The 22,774-nt window shown below is 48.4% G+C and overlaps 1 protein-coding gene across 1 annotated transcript in view; it reads left to right on the top strand.

Annotated features, from left to right (window-relative positions):
* PODXL (podocalyxin like) overlaps positions 1 to 19,313 on the top strand; it is a 47,355-nt gene extending 28,042 nt beyond the window's left edge. Inside the window, exons 2-8 of the mRNA XM_036078121.2 lie at positions 8,631 to 9,290; positions 10,607 to 10,929; positions 11,263 to 11,334; positions 13,253 to 13,403; positions 13,657 to 13,718; positions 13,966 to 14,133; positions 15,167 to 19,313. Of these exons, the coding sequence (XP_035934014.1) occupies positions 8,631 to 9,290; positions 10,607 to 10,929; positions 11,263 to 11,334; positions 13,253 to 13,403; positions 13,657 to 13,718; positions 13,966 to 14,133; positions 15,167 to 15,364 (1,634 nt within the window). The 3' untranslated portion in view covers positions 15,365 to 19,313. The remainder of the gene's footprint in view (positions 1 to 8,630; positions 9,291 to 10,606; positions 10,930 to 11,262; positions 11,335 to 13,252; positions 13,404 to 13,656; positions 13,719 to 13,965; positions 14,134 to 15,166) is intronic.
* Positions 19,314 to 22,774: the final 3,461 nt, after the last annotated feature.

The raw sequence follows: 22,774 nt of genomic DNA, 5'->3' as shown, positions 1-22,774 counted from the left end.
CAGGCTATAATTTTTTGCCTTTCTCCTGCAGTTAATGCTTCTGTTTCCTAGAAGAAATAGGAGAGGTGAATCTGGGCAGGGTCTCATTGGTGGCTATCATTTTCCTTCCCAGTTTGGGTGGGTTTCCACCAGTGTCCTCGGGCTACAGACTTTGTTGGCCTTTTCCCCGAAAGTAAGGCTTTTTTCCCCTAGGGGGCATGGGGCTATATGGAGTTTCAGCAGTGACTACTGTTTTCTTCCCCTAGCCAGCCCCACGGGGGAACTTTCTCAGGGTTCTCCCCAGGCTTCCTCATGAGCTCCTGGTGGGGTTCCTGGGGGGAGAAAGCCTACACAGAGTGGGGACCTTCCCAAGTCAGCAGCTCCCCAGGCTTCAGAGTAGCCCATAGTCAAACTTTAGCAACCATTAACCGAACTCTGTCCCATGCACACAAATACTTGGGTCCCCTTTCTCCCTGCAGTTGCCTGTCTCCACTTTTCAGGAGAGTTGTTTGCCCACAACCTCAGTTCTCCCGTGGTTCAAGAAAAGTCATTAATTTTCTGTTTCTCCAGCTTTTTTCTTGCTGAAAGGGTGGGAGCAGTGTTCTTTCCGGCTCTCTGTTCTCATTGACTGAAACTGGAAGTCCTAGGGTTCTTTTTTTAAAAGATTTTATTTATTTGACAGAGAGAGAGAGTGTGTGAGAACGCATGAGCTAAGGGTAGAGGGAGAAGCAGACTCCTCACTGAGCAGGGAGCCTGATGCGGGGCTCGACCCAGGACCCTGGAATCACGACCTGAGCTGAAGGCAGCACTTAACAACTGAGCCACGCAGGCACCCTCCTGGGGTTCTTTTGATGATGCACACAGATTCTTCATTTTGATGAAGCCAAATTTATCAGTCTTTTTCTTTGGTGTGTACTTTTTGTGTCTTGTTGATTGATCACTGTGTATGAACTAGTTCTTTTAACAGACACACATATTAAGGCAGAACAGACTATGCTATAGAGAAGTTCATGTAAAAGGCTAGAATTATTTGATCCTTGAATCCAGGCTTAGATTTCCTATTTGAGAAAAGTGTTAACTACCAATTCAATTTCTTTATGCATATAGGACAAATTATTATGTCTGTTTCTTCTTAAGTCACTCGGGTAAGTTGTATTTTCTTAGGAATGTGTCCATCTAATCTGCTTCAAATTTATCAGCATTTGCTCATAATAGCCTATGCTATAAATGTCTTTTATTATTTTTATACCTCGTATTTTGTATTTATGCATTCTGGGTTGTTTTCCCCTTTGATCAACCTCACCAAAGTCTTTACTATTTTATTAGTTTTTAAAGAAAGTCTGTTTGGAGGCATCTGGCTGGCTTAGAGCATCCGACTCTTGAGTCATGAGTTTGAGCCCCATGTTGGGTGTAGAGATTATGTAAGAAAAAAAATGAGTAATAAAAAAAATAAATTTCCTATATTAAAAAAAAGAAAATACTTTTTGACTTTGTTGATATTTGCTATTGTCTTTTGTTTTCTGTTTCACTAATTTCTGCTTTTATCTTTATTATTTCATTCCTCCTATTTTGGGGGGGTTTATTTTGCAGCTTTCCATTATGAAATTGAAGAGTATATACAGGACCAGATCTGAGCAGGTCCTAAGGAAGTATACATTGTAAATTGCAATGTGGCTCATGCCCTCAGCATGCCTATTCCTGCCATACTGCCACCTTTCCCTGAGCTCATCCCCAAAGGTCCCAAAGAGAATAGTTCCCTGTGATCAGTTGTCTGAGGAGTGAATAAAGCCAAGTTATGTTTATGTGTATAATATGCTGGAGCAGGCAAGAGTGGACTGATGTGGGATAATAGCCCTGTTTAGGGGAGACACTGAAGTAATGTAAGGAAGGAAAGTTCTTCCAATGGGCAAGACTTTGAATAGTTCATTTCATGGTCAGTTTTTTGTTTTGTTTTGTTTTTTTGTTTTTTGGGGTTTTTTGAAGGCCAGCTATACTGAGGTGAGGATCTGACCAGATTCACAGGTAGTAGCTAATGATTTTTAAATAGAAGGTTAGGAACTCAGAAGGAACAAGAATAGGGAATCGGTGCAAGGAAGTTTATGGACGAGGATTATGGATGGACCTCTTGGGATAGATCTGGAATGCAAGGATTTTTATCCCAGTCTTTAAATTTTTTTTTTGTTGTTGTTTTTTTAAGATTTTAGTTGAGAGAGAGAGAAAGCATGAGTGGGAGGGGGGGAGCGGCAAAGGGAGAGGGAGAAGCAGACTCCTCCCTGAGCAGGGAGCCCGATGTGGGGCTCGATCCCAGGACCCTGAGATCATGACCTGAGCCGAAGGCAGATGCTTAACTGAGCCACCCAGGTGCCCCCTAAGCCTGATTCTTTAGCCATCTTAAGTGATTCTGTTAGCAAAATGATGATTATTATTATTTTTTTTACTGGCTGCTTGGAGTTTATTTTCCACTTGGTGGAAGGCATGGAGTTACAGGGTGTCAGGAAGGCTTGCATGTGGCTTGGATAGTAAAGAGTGGGGTTCTCTCAACTTCCTTTTTGGTGTTTCGCTGTTTTGATATAAAAGAACCCAACTGCAGGAAAAAAAAAAGAAAAAAAGAACCCAACTGCTTCTGCTTGCTGCAGCCTGCCTAGTCTACAGCGAGGGGAGGAGGTGAGGGGGGAGGGGGGCCTCTGATGAGCCTAGTGCCTCCTGAAGCCTGGTGGCTGGTGGTGGCCACTCAGGATCGGGGCCCGGTGTTGGCTTTGCTAGGCTGGCCACAGGCTGCTTCCTCATGGTTTCTGGAGCCAAGTCACAGGTGATCGTCCTGCTGGAGGCCTGGGGAGATTCCAAGCGTTTTGGGACTCTAACACTGTAGCCATGAATGGGAGAGTGGACTTCCCGAAAAAGAAGCTTGCCCACCAGTGATCGGGTCGGCCTTGGGGAAGCTGGGGTGGTGAGGGATGGCTTCCCCAGGATACTCTGCACTTCCGCAGGAGCTGTTACTGGAAGGGAACGCAGGCGGCGCCAGTCATAGCTGTGGGTGGCCACAAGCGAGCCACTGAATGAGGTGGCTGCCTTGCTGTTGTTTGTGGGCTGGTGGAAACCTCAGCGGTGACCAACGCCCCCCCCCCCCCAGCCTCGGCGTGTGATCACGGGTGGTGGGGACAGGGATGCTAGGCACAGAGCCCATTTGCAGAGGAGCCCATAGAAAGCCACTGCTCAACCGAGAGGCACACAGGGTTCCATTAGTTGATTTCTAATATTTGAAACTAAGAACCCTGGTTTTTATAGTGAAATAAGTGGGGTTGGGGGAGCAGATTATGAGGTTGAATAGTGTCCTCTCCCGAAAGATGTGTTCAAGTCCTAATCCCCAGTACTTAGTACCAGCGAATGTGACTTTATTTGGAAATAGGGACTTTGCAGATATAATCAAGTTAAGATCATCCTGGGTTAGGTCCTACTGGATCAGGGTGAACCCTAAATCCAAAGACTAGTGTCCTTATAAAAGGGGACACACACAGGGAAGAAGGCATCCATGATGTGATGATGGAGCCATAATTGGAGGGATATGACAGCAAGCCAAGGAATACCAAAGATTGCCACAAAGAAGCAAAGAAAGATTCTTCCCGAGTGCCTTCAGAGGAAGCATGGCCCTGCCAATTTTGGATTTCTAGACTCTAGAACCATGAGAGAATACATTTATGTTGTTTTAAGCCACCTGGGTTTTGGTCATTTGATACAGCAGTCTTGGAAACAAATACATATTTCAGTCAGGGTACCCTGAGTTTGTGGAAAGATTCAGTCCTGGGAATTGGATGAGTGGCTGGCTGTGTTCTCTACTGTGGTGATTTGACACAGGTCACAGTTTGCTGAGTCTTGAGGTGGGATGTTAGTGGGCTGCCCCTAAAGAACACACGATTATTAGCCCCTGTCCAAAATTCCTTTTGTTAGATTATTCTGATTACCATGGTGGTCCTGCCATCCATTATGGTATTATACCCACCTTTTTTCCTGGAAATGGAATTCTACTCATGTCTCTACTGCTACCCAAGGAACCTGGTGTCCATCCCCACTGAAGTCAGCATTATCCCCTACTAGCACACCCGGCCAATGAAGAACAGCCACAACGATCTCTTAGAATATGCTACTAGTCTCCTCAACAATATCCCAAATTTAATCAAATCAAAGATACTCTCAGTGATAAGATGAACTATTAATTTTATGAACCACTTAGAAAAACAAAAGACCACTGTCAAAGTGTGATCTACAGTAACTTATAAAACATTCTCATTTCACAGACATGAAAACATGTGCATCTCAGAACTCATGAAATATAGTAGTTCTCAAAGCCTTGGTGAAGCAGGTGTCATTAGAGCTCTTCTAAGGAAAAAAGTGTGAGTGAGCAGATTACACATGATAAACCATTCTTTTTTTTAAAGATTTATTTATTTGAGAGAGAGAGAATGAGAGAGAGTGAGCACACGTGCAAGCAGGGTGGGGGAGGGGCAGAGAGAGGGAGAGAGAATCTGAAGCAGACTCCGTGCCCAGTGCAGAGCGCAATGTGGGGCTCCATCCCACAACCACGAGACCATGACCCGAGCCGAAACCAAGAGCGGGGCAGCTTAACCAACTGAGCCACCCAGGCGCCCCCGTGATAAACCATTCTAACACTTGTATCTCTCTAAGATTTCAGATTTCTTATTCATTATTCCAGGGAATTTTTGGCAACTTAACTTTATTTAATGTAGACTACAATTGAGTCTAGGTTTCAGTTCACCAACTAAGAAAACAACTAGAACTACTACTTCTGACTGCTTAAGTCAGCATATTGAATCTAAAATCTCTGGTATGCCTACCCATATTGATAAATTCAGCGTGATATCATTACCCGTCCTTGATCTAGCACACTCATATTGTATAACCAATATATATATTGCTGGAGTTATTTGCTAGAGTTATTACAGATATTTCTGTGTGTAAGCCTCCTCCTGGGGCAGACTCTGTATTTGTCTTTCTGGGCACACTGGAGTCTGATTATTGTTATAGGTTTGGAAAAAGTGAAGAGTTGAAGAGATGATGAGGCAATGTGGCCTTCTGTGTCAGTGAGCTCAGGTGAGCCTATTAAGAGTTTTCAAGCAAGGCAGGAATGGCATCAGCAGCCAGGAGAACAGCAGTTGAGGATACTGGCAAAGTGAGCTCCACTGCAGATTGAGACTTATGGATACCCTGATTCATCTGCATCCTCTCATATGTCACCATTACAATTCCCAAGGTCCTTTTTTCACATGAGAGACCTGGTGAAGTTATGAATTAAACCAACACTGTAATTTGGCAACTCATGGGATCAAACTTTTACATTTGTCTTTTGGTCTTCTCTGCTCTTCAACTGCAAAGAAGAAGAGATTCCTTTATTGTAGTCTCAGAAAGCCTCTGGTTTTCAGTCTGTGCTTTGATAGGAGGATTTAGGAATTAGAATTTGTTGTCTTTTTTTTTTTTTTTTTAAAGTAAGGTCTACGCCTACCATTAAGGCTTGAACTCATGACCCTAAGATCAAGAGTTGCATGCTCTACCAACTGAGCCATCCAGGCCCCCCCTGCTATTCTCTTTCTTTAAGCCAGTTTTCACTGGTAGTGGTTTTGTCTCTTCCAGGGGATATTTGGCAATATATAAAGACATTTTTGTTTGTCACAACTGGGGAGAGATGTGTGTATATGTTACTTGCATCTAGTGGATAGAGACCAGGGATATTGTTAAGTATCCTATAACGCATAGGACAACCTCCTATAACAAATAAATATCCTAGCCAAAAAAATGTCAGTAGTTCTGGGGTTTAAGAAACCCTGTTTTAAGCTATTCACCACAGTAAGAAGTGACCACCCTATTCCACATCCCCTAATTCCTCAAATATGCTGGTATCCCCCTCAGTAATCTCCTCTCTTGTCAAAAAAGTATTATGACATGATCAGTTATAAGAAGCACCACTATTTTATGACTACTAAGAAGGAAAAACCACTGACAAACCATAATGGTACATTGATTTTTAACACATATCCTTTTATGTGTGCCCTTCATACTCTTCTGTGTCAGCAAATACCAAAGCCCCTTCATGGTACTTCATTCTAGATGACAGGTGATAATGTGACTGCTTCTCTACAAGATGCCATAGGATACTAGAGTCATGTCCCCTAATACTTGCAGAATTCTGCCTTTAAACCCAATAAAGCCCAAAACCTAATCCTTGAAGTCCTGTTGCTTACAACCACTCCTGATACAAATTTCTGCTTTTCAGCAGCAAAATTGTGTGTGTGTGTGTGTGTGCATGTGTAAAATGTACTGGGTTACTGTGTAGCTTATGGAGGAACCGGGATTGCTGGAGACCACATTTAGGGCTACTTTTAATATCACCCCAAGTTAGGCTATAGAAGTGGTCCAAAGAGGCCGGTACTGCTCAGCAGTGCCAAGCAGTAGGTGCTGCAGGGCTGGCTGTGGATCCTCACTCTGGCGTCCCCCCCACTGCCGCTTGCACTTGAGCATGATCTCATGGTTACTGCCATCAGCGTTCCTTATCATCTACTGCCCCTTCACTCCCTGGCTGGGATGGAAGTGTCTAGTTCATGACAGCTTAGCACATGCTTGTGCTCTAGTCACAAGGGAGGCTAGAAAAGGAAATATCAGTCATTTTCAGTGTATAATAGGCGAGGAGGAGACAAATCCTGCTGCCATCAACGTTGTATTATGTGGGGAGTTCCCCAAATGGAGAAAAATGGCATAGATTCTGATTGGCTACAAAGAATGGTGATGGTCCATGGGACGCCTGGGTGGCTCAGTCGGTTAGGCGTCTGCCTTTGGTTCGGGTCATGGTCCCGGGGTCCTGGGATCAAGTCCCGCGTCAGGCTCCTTGCTCAGCGGGGAGCCTTCTTCTCCCTCTGCCCCTCCCCCCACTTGTGTGCGCACGCTCTCTCTCTCTGACAAATAAATAAATAAAATCTTTAAAAAAAAAGAATGGTAAAGGTCCACTACATTCTTCCCACTACTCTCGCCCTTCTGCTCCAAACAGAAAACCAGGAACAATCCTGATTCCTCTCTTCTCGTCACTTAGTAGTCCATCAGTAGTTGATTCTGTCTCCAAAATATAGTCTTAAAAAGTAAGCTCTCCCCCAATATGGGGCTTGAACTTACAGCCCTGAGATCAGGAGTCACACGGTCCTACCAACTGAGTCAGCCAGGTGCCCCCCAAATAGAATCTTGATCCATTCTCTTTTTGTCTCTGTTGTCAATAACTTTGTACAGCTGACTGCCATCCATTCCATCTGGATTACTGCCCTTGCCTCTTTCTTCCCCATTTCCACACACTCTCCCTTCCAATCCACAGCCCCCAGAGCAGCAAATGTGTTTCTTTGCAAATCACCCTATAAAACTTCTTTGCTTAAAACCTTCTGTGGCTTCTTTTTGCACTTAAAGTCCAAAATCTTTACTGGAGGGTGATCTTATGTCTCATTTTACCTAGGATATGATTTTTAAGAGAGTCTCCTTTTATTCTCAAAAACGTAGGGTCTAGACCGTAAGTTCCTGGCCCTTTACCTGTAAGGCCCTGATTTTCTGAGCCCTGCTTCCTGCTACACACCGCCCCCCCCCAAACTCCATTCACCCGTGTCTTCTCTGCTCTGGGGCCTTTGCAGGCTCTGTTCTTCTGCCTGGCCACATTTCCTCCTGCTCTCCACACTGTTCTCGTTATCCTGCAAGTCTCAGCTGAACGGGCATCTCTGAGAGGCCTCTCCTCACCACCCTGTCTAAACAGCCCCCACCCCCTGTTCTGTGTATCGTTTTCTTGTTCATTTCTCCCAGACAGGCTCCAGGATTTGATGTTTAGTTGTTCTGTCCCACTTAATTCCTGTCTTGCCCACCAGAAGATAAGCTCCCTGAGGGTTTGGATCATATGTGTCTTACCGTTGTATCCTAGGGCCCACACTTAACAGTTCCCTTCATAAAGAACTTGTTAAACAAATGAATAAAATTAATAAGGCCTTCCTTCCCTGATCTCCTGCTAAGGTTAAGCTACCATGCTGGACGGAGTCAAAGCATGCTGTACTTCTTTTCCTTGGCACGGCTCCCAATTGTACTTAAATGGCAGTTGGTGTCACGTCACTGTTGTCAGCTTCTCCTTCTAGATTATACTTCCCTGAGAACAGAGGCATGTCTCTCTTGCCATGCCTACGACAGGGCAGTTCAGTAGGCATGAGTCTGCTGCGACCCCTGCAGGGTGACGTGCTTGGGAGCTGGGGAAAAGGGGGCAGAGGGGATCTGGGCGGCCTGGCTCTGTGGTGGCATGTGGAAACCGTGAAGGGCGTGCGGGCCTGGCGCTGGATGGGGGGAGGGGCAGGGCATTGGCTGCAGGCTTCCACGTGCACTGGGATTAGCCGGCCTGCCCTTTTTCTTCTGCACAATTTCCCTTGACTTCCTCTGCTTCACTCTTGTTGTCCCGAGAGGTTTCCTGAACTTCCTAAAATCTAGGCACATCGAAGACCCAGGCCTTCAGCCAAGGCACATGGCAGTGGTGGGAGCAAGGCCTCTAGATCCTGGGGAAGAGCTGGAGAAGAGTGGAGATAAACACTCCCAGCTGATAGCCTAACTCGCTTCTGTGTTGTCTTTGTAAACAGATGTCAAGCCCAGTGGTGGCCCGGCCACCACCACAAAGCCTACAACCCCAAACGTGCCCATCCCGGCGCCAGCAGCCGGGGAGGCGGCGGGGGCCACAGACCAGACTACAGTAAGCACACTTCCGACACAGACTGAGAAAAGGGTGACGGCAGTGGCCGCCAGCGGAAGTCCCATCACGGTGCCTGCCTTGGGGCCCACGTCAGCCCCGGGCGGGCCAGGTGCAGCTGTCGTGCCCACGGACGAAGATGCGAAGGCCTCCAGCAAGCCCAGCGTAACTGGTGACGGCGCAAAGGAGCCTCAAGGTTTAAGCAAGACGACACTTGGCCCACCCACTAAGTCCATGCAGCCTGAAACCACGAAGAGCCAGACAGCTGGAGCCCAGGGTAGCCCGGGTGTTACCACCAGCCACATGACCACTAAGGACCAGGAGCAGGCGACCTCTCCGTCCCCAGATCGGGTTAGCACCCTCAGCCCCACTTCTGCTCTCCCCACCGGCAGCGCTCCAACAGGCCCTCACCAACCAAGTGCAAACCCTGCTACTTCGAAGCCTCCAGGGAGCCCTCCCGAGGGACCAAGCAAAATCCCTACAGTAGCTTCAAGTAGGTCAGGCACAAAGGCGGGTCCCAGCTCCACGTTACCCGGGACACCTACCACACCACGTAAGTCATGCTTTTTTTTTTTTTCTTTTTTAAAAATTAAGTAGGCTCCACACCCAGCGTGGGGCTTGAACCCCTCACCCCGAGATCAAGAGTCACGTGCTCTTCTGACTAAGCCAGCCAGGCGCCCCAAGTAATGCCTTTTTTTCCCCCCCAAGCAAGAAGAAACTTCTGAATGCTTACATTCCATACAGTTGCTCAGCTGGAAGATGGAATTTAGGGTTGAATTCTGTGAATACACCACCTCCATTCAGGCTCGGGTTCCCCCTTCAGTGCCGAGCAGAGGCCAGCAGGGCCGTGTTGTTCTGATGGGGCCAGTGTTCTGGCCTGCCCAGTGGAACGCATAAGCCAACAGTCTGTTCCTGGGTCAGACTTGGGGAGTTGCAGTGGTGGGGCATTAGTACTCAGAACAGTGTTTCTCCACCTGGCAGTCTCCAGTAGGAAATACATTTTATTTAGTTTTACACCATGATCCAGGAATACAAACGTAGAACACACACGTAACAACACATGTAACTGATAACAAGAGTTTCACTAACCAGGGCTGATTTTACCATATGTGATAGGGCCCTAGTATTTTCTACTCCATCCCATTTCCTTGGTTCCTTTTTAAAAGTGCTGATCTTAACCCAGTAAATAAATTTTAAAACCCACGGATGGATCATGAGCCTCAAGAACATGACCCGTGGCAGATCTCTACTGAATCGGAATTTCTCGGTGTGGACCTGAGGGTCTGCACTGTCGAGAACTCCGCAGGTGGTCAGAATGCCTCCTGATGTTAAGCGCACCTGCTTCTCCTGCAGGAGGTCTCATCCTGCAGTCAGAGCAAGGGCTCTGAGCCGGGTACACCTGGATTCAAGTTCCTGATGTGCCGCTTCTTCACATGTGACCTTGGGCAAATCATCAGGCCCCTCTGAGCCCAGTTGGCTTATTTATAAACGAGGGTTGCTTATGGTACTTTCCTCGTCGGGGTGTTGTGAGGATTGACTAAGAAGGTAACCCTGGAGGCACAGAGGACAGTCCCCCAGATGCAGTGAGTGCCCGTTGAGTATTAGCTGTCGCTGCTGATGTCACTGTCACTGTGACTTCTTTTATCGGGTCTCACCCTGGCTTGTCCAGTCTGACCCACCCTGGAATACGGTACAGGAAATGGCTTCATCAGTTTGCCCCTTCTTCCTCATAGCCTGCTTACTCTAGCTTGTGGTCCAGGAGGGGGATAAGGCCAAAGAACCCCCAGGAACTAAGAACAAGAGAGACTGCCCTCTGCTGTTAAAGGTACCACTCCTCTTTTCTCAGAGCCTTTGCTTTCCCAATTATAGCATCACTGGTTACCTTAGAAGGAAATCTGCAGAAATCCAGCATGATGCCGGCTGTCACTGGGACCTCTTCCTCCACCACTGGGACCGCTTCTTCCGCCACTGGGACCTCTTCTTCCGCCACCGGGACCTCTTCCTCTGCCACTGGGACTTCCTCTGTTCCTGGGACCTCTTCGTCGGAGGCTCCACAGCCTGCAGGCCCTTCATCGGGACCTGTGGCCACGTCTCCAGTCGAGGGACCCAGAAGCCCCAGCACTCAGTTGGCTTCGACTGCCCCCCGAGTCTCCAACATCCCTCCTCCTTCCTCGGCTCATGGGGATGACAGGGTACTTCCAGCAGGGGTGGGACAGATAAGAGAGCCCAGGCTCAGATGGAAGGGGCTCTAAGAAGTGTTTCTACTCGTCCCTCCAGCCCAGAGCCTCTGGCGAGGGCTGTTAGGAACCGTCATCCAATCACCCCCTCTCTCTGGCTTTGCCAGATTCTGGCTTAGATGGCTGGACAGCCAGTAACACACCTGGCTCTGAAACTGTCCAGTCACACCCCCAGCTTGCCAGGAGCTCCTTCCTTTGTGTCGCCCACCCTGGGGGGAGGAAGGGAGGGGTCAGTGATGGGACCCCACCAGGCTCAGCCTGAACCTGAATCCCAGTGGCTTCTTCTAGATAAAGTGCGAATCTCCCGAAAGGCTAACTGACAAGATGCTCATCCTGAACTTCACAAAAACCAGCCTCTGTGTGAGTATCTTGCTGATCTAGGCTCCGCCCTGATCTATACCCCCAAACTGTGGTTTAGCAGCAGGAGTAGGGAAGGTAGAAGGGAATGGAGTGTTCCTTCTGAAAATGGACTGAGAAATGTGTTCATTTTCCTGCCCTTGCTCTTTCCTTGGGAAGTGGCCCCTTCCAGCTGATAGACAAAGTGAAGTTCAGATTCCCCTAAGTCAAGTCCCACAGGGCTGCTGCAGGGCCAGAAGTCCCCGGGTCTCCTAGGCTTGCCCTCTGTAATTATTCACATGTTCCCAGAGTCTGGAGACCTCAATCCTAGTTCAGGCTGTGATTTAGTTAAGTTGATCTCTTTGGGCTTCAGAGGCCCCGGCTGAAAACAAGAGGCTCAGTCAGCCTAACTAACTTTCCCTGTCCTAATAGTCTGTGGTTTTCTGTTTGCTGGTCCCTGTATTCATCTGACGGTCTCAGTGGAAGAACAGCATGGAGATAATCTCGCTCTCCCCGGAGGGGTCAGAGCTCCTGAGCATCGGGGAGGCATTGCCCACACTCGGGGGGGTGGTGTGTGTGTATGTGTGTGTGTGTGTGTGCTGGGGTGGGAGCGTCTGCTTGTGTCAGAGGACATTTGCGTGAGAGGGAGTGCTATGTTGGGGGTTGTTGCCGCCGCCGCCGCCGCCGCCGCCGCCGCCGCCGCCGCCGCCGCCGCCGCAGCCAGCCAGTCTTTGAGGATTAAGGGCCTTCCTGAGTGCAAGTGATGGGTGGCTCACGGCTGCCCTCTCCTGGTCAGTGACTGCTTTTGCAAACACCCCCTAGGAAGTAGAACGGAACGACAGGGTTTCTAAAGGATGGAGAACTTGGGTTTACAGCATTTTAATGCCGCCTGTATTTTTTTTTACAGTTGTTTTCTTCTGAGTGCTCATTTTGCTGGAATTTTCCAAAAGCATACGTTTAGACTGGAGTTTTAAAGGGGAGCAGTGTTGCCCTGGGGCTGGGCTTATTGGACAAGGCAAGAATCACACTGATGCATGCCCAGCCATTCTCAGGCTCTCTTTTTGGCTAAAACTTGCCAGGTTGTGTGACTGGTTGGGAGAAGCATTTTTTCCGTGTGCCGTAAAAGGCAGGTTGGTGGCAGAGGGATTGCTAAGCCTAGGAAATCCCAGATAGAAACCCCAGGATGGCTTGGGGTCCCGAGGTGAGCCATGCCAAGAGTCCTTTTCTTCACCTCAGTACCCTATTCCAAAATCAGGTCAGAGAAACACAGCTTGGGGTGACTCTAGATGACATGGCAGGACCAGGTAAAAGCTGTCCACACTTTCCTTCCTCACCCTCAGCACTAAAGCCGTGTCAGCCGTGCTCTGTCTGCTGAGGGGTACAGAAGATCCCCCTCCAAGACATCCCCACGTGCATCCTCAAGACACTCCCATGTCTCCTTGTTCAGTGGTGGCCTTCCCTGGCTTCACGGCCAGAGTCTTAGTCTAGGGAAGGGCATGCACGCTTCAACTTTCAGAAAGATAACCTTGGGCTGAGAGCTGGGGCTTCACCTCCTGAGGTCTGGCAAGTGGCAGGCTGCTGGGCAGCGCCGCCTCAGGCCCTTCTAGGGAGAGGATAAGGGCATCAGGTCATGACCCCTGAAGAGCTCCAAGAGAGAAGGGGGCACTCAGGTGAAAGATCCTGTTCAGCCACAGATGAGATAAACAGGGTGAGGGGACCGGGGGAAGAGATTTGCAGGAGTCAGAGAAGGCAGGGACTGGCCCAGCACAGCACATAACCCGTGACTCCTACCAGGCCTGGGAGTGGCCCCAGTTGAGGGAAGCGGGAAATAGGTTCACACCAGGCAGGAGCATTCTCCTGAACTTGGCTCCGAAGGGCAGCCCCACAAGCCTAGGCTGCTGTCCTGATCCCTGAGGAATCACTTGTGGTCTCCCCACAATAGGCGGGGAACAGCAGTTCGGATGACAAACTGGTCACGCTTCTGTGCCGAGCAGCAAAAGCCGCCTTCAACCCAGCTCAAGATAAGTGCCATATACGGCTGGTACCTATTCAAGACTCCCAGGCAGTGGCAGTCAAAGAAATCGCTGTCCAGAGTGAGTTGAGGGTAGGGGGTGCTGAGGTCTAAGTGGGGTGGGAATGGGGCAGGGGCTGACCGCTCAGGAGCCATGAAGATGGGTCAGGGCCGGTGTTTCCTCAGAAGGGTCAGGCCACGCCCCCTTCCAGGGCCACCCAAGAGAGACCGCACTCGGGAGACTGAGGTACAGCGCGTCCTCCTCTTGGGGCCCAGTCTCCATCCCCTACACATCACTCTGAGCTGGACCACCAGCAACGTCTCTCTCCCCACAGCAAACCTCCTGCCCAGGGATGCGTATGAATCGCTGAAAGACAAGTGGGACGAGCTGAAAGAGGTAAGTGGACTCCTCTGTGTGCTGGGGCGGAAGCCCCTTCCTCAGAAGTCTATAGTTGCTCTGCTCTGCAGTATCTCTCGCTGTGGGAGGACCTCCCGCTTGCAAGCAGCCGGAAGACGGGAGGGTTAGAGAGGCGACAGCAGGGTGACGGGATAGGCCCCCACAAACGCCAAGCAGAAGAGCTCATAACTGGGTGGGAGTGACCCACATTCTGTTGTCTGCCACATAACGTCCTCCTTGCTGGCAGGTGGGAGTCAGTAACATGAAGTTTGGGAACCAAGGGCCACCCGAAGAGACGGAGGACCGGTTCAGCATGCCCCTCATCATCACCATTGTGTGCATGGCATCCTTCCTGCTCCTCGTCGCGGCCCTGTATGGCTGTTGCCACCAGCGTCTCTCCCAGAGGAAGGACCAGGTGAGGACTTCACGGCCCTCACCGGGGAAGCCGCTGTGCGCCAGGTGACCTCACCCCATTACCGCCCTGCCAGAGGAAAGTGAGTGGGCCGTGGGCCCTTCCTGACGGGCGAAGGCCATCCCTTACAGGAAGGAATTGCGAAGTTCCATGGCAAATTGAAGAGGCGTGTGGGGGGAGGGGCTAAGCCCTAGCTCTGCCTCCGATTACCTGTGTGACCTTGAGCCCGGCCTGTAATCTCTGAGCCTCTCATCTGCGTGTGGGGATAATGACCACCTTGCGGAGCTACGCTGAGGATTCCCTGAAAGAAATGGGCGAGGCATACCTGGCTAATCAGAAGTTCCTTATCCGCCTTGTCCGATTTCCCGTCGGGCCAGCCGCACCCAGACACGTGGTTCTCAGCCCTGGCCGCGCACTGCGGGGGCACTTAGGAAAATTCCCGTGCCTGCCTCCACACACACCAACTGAAACGGAATCTCTGGATCTGAGTATTTGCCAAAAGCGTCCCGGGTGACTCGACTGTGAGAGCCAGGTTGTAGGTCAGATAAAGACCAGGGAAAGCGCTATCTCCTGGCTCCTCTCTGGCACAGATGGTGAGGTCCTGCTCTACCCAGGTGGCTTAGGCTGAGAGAGGTCCTCCATCCCCCGACCCGATGAAAGTCGTTTTCTTACAGTCCTTCCTGACTCAGTACAGTGGGGTGAGGCAGGTGCCTGGAGAGTAAGTTTGGGTGGGTGGTGGGGGCGGGGGGGGTGGAGGAAAGAGACTGGAGCCTTCTGGAAAACAAAAGTCCATTTACGCTGACTTCACAGATGTGCCCACAGGGTAAAGGTCAAGTGAGCTGGGCATTCTAGGATGCTGGGCAAGTCCCTGTTTCAAAGTAGTCCTGAGGCAGGCCAGTAACCACGATGGCCTCCCAGAGCGTTTACTGCACACCCTACCCGAACTGGGGTTCCTGGATTGTAGGGGTACCTGTGTAATAGGAAGGCCATGAGCCCTCAAAAATCACCCTTTCTTGGGTCGTCTTCCCTATCCTAGCAACGGCTAACAGAGGAGCTGCAGACAGTGGAGAATGGTTACCATGACAATCCCACACTGGAAGTGATGGAGACCTCATCAGAGATGCAAGAGAAAAAGGTGGTCAACCTTAATGGGGAGCTGGGGGACAGCTGGATCGTCCCTCTGGACAACCTGGCCAAGGATGACCTAGACGAGGAGGAAGACACGCACCTCTAATCAGGTCCGCGGGCAGCCTCCGACAGGACCACAGCGCTCCAGACTGAACCACCTCAAGTGCCATTTGGACAGGGGAGGAAAATCCTTCCCAGCTGAGGGAAAGACGGGGGAGGGAAGCAGACTTGGAGGTCCCCTCCTCCCAATCCCCACAGGGCCTTAATTTTCCCTTTTCACCAAACTGAACAAATCACATTCTGTCTAGATTCCTCTTGTAAAATAACCCACTAGTGCCTGAGCTCAGTGCTGCTGGAAGTCGAGAGGGAGAGCCACCCACACGGTCATCTAGTAGAATCCCTTCATCTCGCATCCAAGGTGACTGAGGCCTAACTGGGGTGAGGTCCAGCTCACACAGCCCCTCGGCGACAGAGGCAGGATGGAAACAGAGATCCCCTCATTCAGAGCGGTGCGCGTTCCCCTCAGGGCTTCCCCGGTGGGGCGAAGCTCACAGTCAATGGATGGGACAGTGGATGGGACAGAAGGGACAGCAGGGCCAGATCTGTCTCCAGGGGATCTGATTCCTTCCAAGTACAGGTCCCCAGCCTCGCCTGCCAGTGTTCCCGTCCCCTCTGTGCTTGACCCGCCCTTCACTCACTTTGTAGCCCCACTCTGTCCCAGGGCCTCTGGGACTCCCACCATTCGTTCATGGCCTCGAACCCCTTGTTCCGGATTCTGGCTTCCTTGCATTTGCTTAGGGATCTTGAGACTTAACCAACACAAGACTTCAGTGTGAACGAGGTCTGCTTCAGGGATCCTTCTGCAGGTGAAGAGAAAAGGGGGGGCCCTTCACCCCCAGGATGGGTCCTGGCCCATCACCCAGGGCAGGAACTCCTTTGGCCTCCCACTCCCACCGGGGACTGAAATCTGCAGCGGCTATGAAGGTGAAGTGTTCCTGTTTTGTTGGTTCACTCCTCAGTTGGTGGGGTGAGGACCCAAGTTCGGGGATCCCCGAGATCCAGCAAGAAAGAGCAGTAGCTGTAGGGCAGGCTTTCCTGGGGCCCAATCCACAGAGGTGTCTTTACCAGACAATCGATCGATATAGTTAGGAAGGATAGGCTTTACTCTCTGTTCCATAGGAAACTCAGGGACTTTTCAAGTTGCTGAGAGTTTTGTTCTATTTGTTTTTTAGTCCAGCCCTCTACTGCCACAAGCCAAAGCTTCAGTTGTTGGGAGACTTTTTTTTTTTCAGTTAACTAATCTCACTGACTCCTGGTTCTCCTGTGCCGTAGGGCCAGAAAGGCCTAGAAAGTGCGATGCATTTTAAGGTGCTCAGGAGCAGTCGGTGGGGGGAGCTGTGGGGTTCCCAATGACCTCTCACTGTTCGGGCATGCAGCTGGGCCTTGCCGTGTCCCCTTCTCTGTGTTCCTAGCAGGCCTGCCTACTTCTGCAGTTTCTGGTGGCATCTCAGGGAAGCAGTACCGGAAAGGGGTTTTGAGGGAGCTTAGCAGTTAGCTTCCAAGCAGAAGGCACCCGAGGACTGGACAGAGTGAGGTTTAATCTGATTTTCTGGGAAGCCCAAATCCCAGATTTTGTGGAACTTTGCCCACAGTCTCTTTTGCTCCTGGGTGAAATTTCCTGGAACCAACTAGGAGGATGGGCAGAACTGCTTAGGAGAGTGAAAACTGTAATTTCAGGGCAAGAGGTCAGAACCCCAGAACCTGCAGGCCCAGGCTGTGAGTCCTGATGAAATAGGCAGCCTGCTTTAGGACAACTGATTTTTTAAAGGAGCTTAGCTGGGGGAAGATCTATGTCCTTCCCTGGCTGCCTTGATTCCGTCTTCATAGCCTTTGGCCTTTGATATCCTAGGGTTCAAGTAGGGCCTCTGGTGAGTTTCCCAAGAGCTAGAGAGATGCCAGACTAACAAGGATCCAAAAGTATTTGCCCTGATTCTCTAGCATCTGGAGGTCGGCAGGGTAGAGAACAGTGCCAGTTTGGGGGAAAAAAATAGAGGAAATCTTGTTATACCAGGAAGAGATCCGTTTGCTTCCTTCCTGGCTAACATTTGATTCTTTCCACCCTGTGGGCTTCTTGGAAGAGGCCAGGACTGGATCCTACTCCTTTGCTCTTTCTGGGTCACATTTTACCAGCCAGCCAGGTCTTTAGACAGAGACAGCAAGTATGCCTCTGCAAACTGATCGAGGGCTACAGCCCCATGGCCTCTTGGGCAGAGAGATGATGCGTGGCAGGGACGAGAATAAAATTATACTTGGTTAAGAGGAATGATTGTGGTGGCTCTGTCCAAGGAGAACCTTGGGAAGCTTTGGGCTGGTTCAGATGCTCCTTTGGGTGCATCCAGACTGGGTGACTCTAGGCTCTGAGGGCAACTTCAGAATCCAATACCTTGCCTTGGCTTGCTCTTGCCACTAGACATCTGTCCAGGGCCATCCAGCCATGCATCTGCAAAGGTCCTCTTCACCCCACGTCTGCACTGGGTTCTAAGTGCTATCTGGTAAGTCAGATTCTGGGGCTGAGAAGAAAGAAAAGGAACACCAGGAACTCAGCATGACTCTAAACACGTTGTGCCGAAGAGAGATTATAAACTTTCGATCAGCGGCAAACTGGCTTCCCTAAGGTGCATAAAAGGCCAGAAATCATGAATCTGATGACTGGATGGAAACCCAGTGGGGAAGCACGCTGTTCTGTGACTGGGGAGGGAAGCAAGCAGTGCTTATGAAGGAGGTACATAATACGCTTTGCATCGTAGGACAGAATACGGGTTTAATCTAGTCTAGACGCAAGATTCTCTTTTTCCCTCATGATAAGGAAAGCTAGCAGAAAGTTTATTTAAACCACTTCTTGAGCTTTAAACTTTTTTGACAATATACTGGAGAAACTTTGAAAACCAAGCTGATACATATATACATAGTTTTTAATAATGTAAATACAACAGCCACGTTAATCCACTCTGTACTGCTTTAAGTGAATATACACTGTAAAAACATTTGTTAGTTGAGGTGGCTTTTTTTTTCTCTGAACAGGAATGTAAATGTCTATTTCACTAGAAATGACAAGTTTTTTTTGTTTTGTTTTGTTTTGTTTTTCTCCAGTGAAAAAGTGAAATATAAGACAAGCTGATGACAAATTATTTGTCTTATAGATCAGGCATTTTTATTTTTAAATACAATCCTCAACCCCCCTCCCCAGCTAAGTCCTAGCCTATTACAGGAAGGCTTGGAGTCAATTATGTGACACTCTAGTCCTAGGGAGAGGCTTTTAGAGACCTAGTCCAGTCTTTGTTTTGTTCTTACAGAAAAAGAAACTGAAGCCCAGAAAGATAAAGTGGCTTAGCCAAAATCACATGGTTAGCGACAGAAACAGGATTAAAACACCGGTGCTGTGGGCCTCAGAATGAATCAGTAAATTAAGGACAGGCACCAGGATGACACAAAGGACAGAATTCCCTTCTCAAATCTTGTCCTGCAGCAAGGCTGGGGAGGACCTGAGACCACAATAGGAACCATAACTGGTCTACACTTCCTCGGAGTTATTTAGGCCTAAGACTTAAATGAGTGATACTTTTCTGTGAAGAAACCGTTTTGAATGAATTTTTACACATGGATCTTCTACTAGCGGGACTAAGGATCAAAGGGAACAAGCTCCAGGAAGGCAGAGGGGGCAAGAGTAAAGCAATGGCTTATCGTTTATCACTGTCATGAGCTGATTGGCTCAGGTTTGGTGAAAACCCAACACCCAGTGGAAGGGAGGGGATGACTATTCGATGTGTGTGTGTCTCTTTTGTTATTAGTGAATGTTAAACAGTTTGCCCAGGAGACTGGGGGAGCATGTGTCTTCGTGGACAGGGGTCTGAAGTACACTGGAATTTACTGGGAAATTTGTTTGTAAAGATTATACTTAATTATTGCCATTTTCTTACAGAACTATATTTTGGAAAATTGTATACTGTCAATTAAAGTGCTTTTGTGTAAGCTGGTTCAAGCCCTGTTGAACTTGATTGACTGATTGGCTTATGTTCTTCACTTGTGCTTGAGGCTCATGGCGGAAGCGCCCCCGAAGACACGGAAGTGACCTCTGCTCTTACCCTGTGCCGCCCAACTGGGGGGGGAGGGTGCAGAGAGAGAAGGAGAAAGAGGGAAGCTGAAAAGAAAGGAAGAGGGGAATCCTGAGGGTGATCTTGGGCTGTTGCAGTGATCACAGCTGAATTTTCCCTCACACTTTTGTCAGTGTTCTACCTTCTTCCTTTCCTCCGCTTCTGCCTCAGATACAATGAGTCACCCACCACTAAAGATCCCGGAGTCCTGGTCAGGGGTGAATACACTGGCATAGAGACAAAACGAAGATATGAAAAATAAAGAGGTTCTGTCCTGGCCCTGTTCCTGCTCACAAAAGGCTCCGTTTACTTGTCACGAGAAGCCTCTCCCTGTCCCTTGTCTGGAGATGTGAGTGAAGATGGAGAAGTGCAGGGAAGGAAGCACTCAAATGATTCTGCTTCTCTTCCTCTCCTAGGGTGGTATTCGCTCCGTCTGTTCCTCACTGGAGGGGGAAACTATCGCTCCCAACTTGCAGAACTGTGGAAGGGAGACCGTCCGATGAGTCTGGCCCCCGTTCAGACTGCTATACAGCAATCTCCTCTATGGGCCTGGTACCTTACAGTTCACAAAACATTTTTTACATAATCTTGCTTAGGGATGGGCACTTCTCTACCAACAGGGAACTTACCTACAGAGATGAAGGATTCTCTGAGAGGACACAGCTATTTCTGTGGCACCGTGAGGCCTGGAAGCTATATCGGTTCTCTTTAGTCTCCCATTCTTTTTTCAATACCACATGAATGTGGGAGTTCCAGAAACAAAGTACATTTCTACAATGCGACCATTGTTACAATAGAATTTTCTCCCCCTACCCCAATAGGATTTTCCTTTTATACGGGAATTCTGAAAGGCAGTGAACACCCTTAACAGTGGGCCAGAGTTGGGCCTGGGGTGTTTTGAGGTTAACTTCAGGAGTGTGCCAAGAATACAGAAAAGAGTACAAGCACCAGGAACAGGGCAGGCTCCTTGGCCATGCTTGAGGCACACTGTTCTAAGAAGAGAATGGCTCACAGTTTATCGTTGGCCACCAATTAGACCTGAGGCTTTCCGTTCTTTTCCTGAATAGGTCATTCACCCTGTTCCCTGCCCTGCCAACCAAGAAGCATTCAGTAGTCCTTTTCAATTTGTTAGGCCTCTGTCACTCACATTTCCCCTGTCTTGCAAGCTCAGTCCCAAACCAGGCATTTCTTATGTAGCCTAAGGGAAAAAAGTAAAAAAAAAAAAAAAAAAAAAAAAATATATATATATATATGCCTGGCTATTATAACTAACACAAGTGATAAATACTGAGATGGTATTTTTCAAAGACCTTGACATTTTACAAATTAAAAAAATCAACACGATCCTAGCAAACAGGATCTGCTGCCAACATGTATTTGTCAGATGGAGAAAGTGAGGCAGAGGATTTGAGGCTGCCCGGGGTTCCACAGAAGTCCTTGGTGGATCTGGAAATAACCCTAGGGTTCCTGCCTCTGCCCTGGGCCACCCATCCTTTGGCCCAAGTTCAGACGGCAGCTGTAACAATGTGTGCTGTACATGTTGCCTAGTGTCCTAATCTCCCCGCTTGGGATTTGCCAACTATTAAAACTGCCTAGAACGACAGTGGACAGGCTGCCTCAACCTATAGCTTTCCTCTCTTCCCTGTAATAAGAACGCTTCTGGTAAGGATATAACTGCCTTTGCTTTTCCGAGAGGGCCCAGAGTGGGGGGAAGTCCCCTGTGAACACGAGAGAAGTTTCAGAGCAAGAATGATAGGACGTTTCGGGCATCGTGTTACACTGTCCCACTTTCCCTATACAACAGAAAGCTAAATTTCTCCTCTTCCTTTTCTTCTGCCAAGACACCAAAACGGCAAAAGATCTGGCATCTTGGTGCTAAGGGAAAAAAGAAACATAACCAACCAGTATTTACGTCTAAGCCAGGACTAACCCAGGCTTCAGGATAGCCAGCAGTTTGCCTTTCCACTCACAGTGGTGCAAAAACCAAAAATACTGCCTTCATTAACAGGGAAAATACTTTTTCAATTTCCATCGCCTCTGTGGTTGACTTCTCTTAAGAATGTCGATACGGGCACAGCCATTTCCCTGCTGGAGCTGGGTTATCTCCTTGGGTAAGCACAGTCTCCATGTAGCCCTTCCAACCGCTGTAGGTCTCCACACTCACTTGGCGTGTGAGCAGGTGTCTTCCCAACTGTTCGAACACAAAGCCCTCTTGGCTTATTTGCTGTCTTCCTGCCAGAAAACAAAATATATCAAGGGGGAGGAGGTGGTGTACTACATTTTTGATCCTTTTGAGTTAAATCTCTGGAGGATTAACCAAGGAAAGGCCAATTTCTTACCTTATCACTGCACATCATGTTTTCCTGTTTTGAAAACAAAAATGTTACTTATGAGCCGTTGATGAACACCTAGAGTGTTCAAAGCACACTACAAATGAGAGCTATGCAGTAAGAGGGATTATTTGATTTATAAATTGAGAAAACATTATAATCCCCATTTTGAATAAAATCGGTTGACAACTAACTCACTGCAGAATGCAGGATCACAAAGCTTATAGTAAGCATGTAAACGAGACCAGGAGATGAAAACGGTCAAGAGGAGGTCCTGTCGAGTCCATCTGGGAAACGCTCACACAACTCCCCCCTAACAACCCATGATCTTTGTATTTCTTTTTTCAAAGATTCAGTCCTTAAAGTTTCTGTCCCCTTTGTTAGACACAGGGATCCAGAATTTTTGAAAACTTTGCAACAGCTCCAACTCTCTTTACTATCTTTTCTACAATTAACTTTCTTCTAGTTCCTAACTTACATAAGTATGTCCCCCTTAAAGAAAACCTGGCAAACAACCAGTCCAAATTTACAAAACAGATCAAATACTGCTGGACATCAATGGTAGATAAAAGACACCATCTTACAAAATAATTTACCAGTGTTCTTTAAAAATGGAAACATCTCCAGGAAATTTTGTGAGATCCATCAGAACTTCTTTATTTCGGCCCTGTCTCAAAGGAAAACACCAAAGGGCCCTTCTACAGCGGGTATCATTCTCCACCTTTGGAAGCCTGAATAAAACTCACCTTTTTGAGGGGAAAAATACAACGAATGCTAAGTATAAAGTATGTAAACATTTTAAAAGTTGACTTCAAAAGCAGTTTCAGCAAACATAAGAGACATCTTGTAGTGTCCATATATAACTTTTTATTAAGAAAATGAACAAAATACATTCTTTCTCCGTATGTACATTACATACAACATAATTCTACAATTGCAATCGTTCAGCAGATCACTCGTTTATTTATTCACAAAGCAGTGTTAACACATTCACCAAACCTGGGATCAGAAAATTACCTGTACTAAAAAAAAGAG

This window comes from Halichoerus grypus, chromosome 12 (genome assembly GCF_964656455.1).
Source record: "Halichoerus grypus chromosome 12, mHalGry1.hap1.1, whole genome shotgun sequence".
NCBI classification, from domain to species: domain Eukaryota; kingdom Metazoa; phylum Chordata; class Mammalia; order Carnivora; family Phocidae; genus Halichoerus; species Halichoerus grypus.
This window is presented reverse-complemented; position numbering and strand designations above follow the sequence as displayed.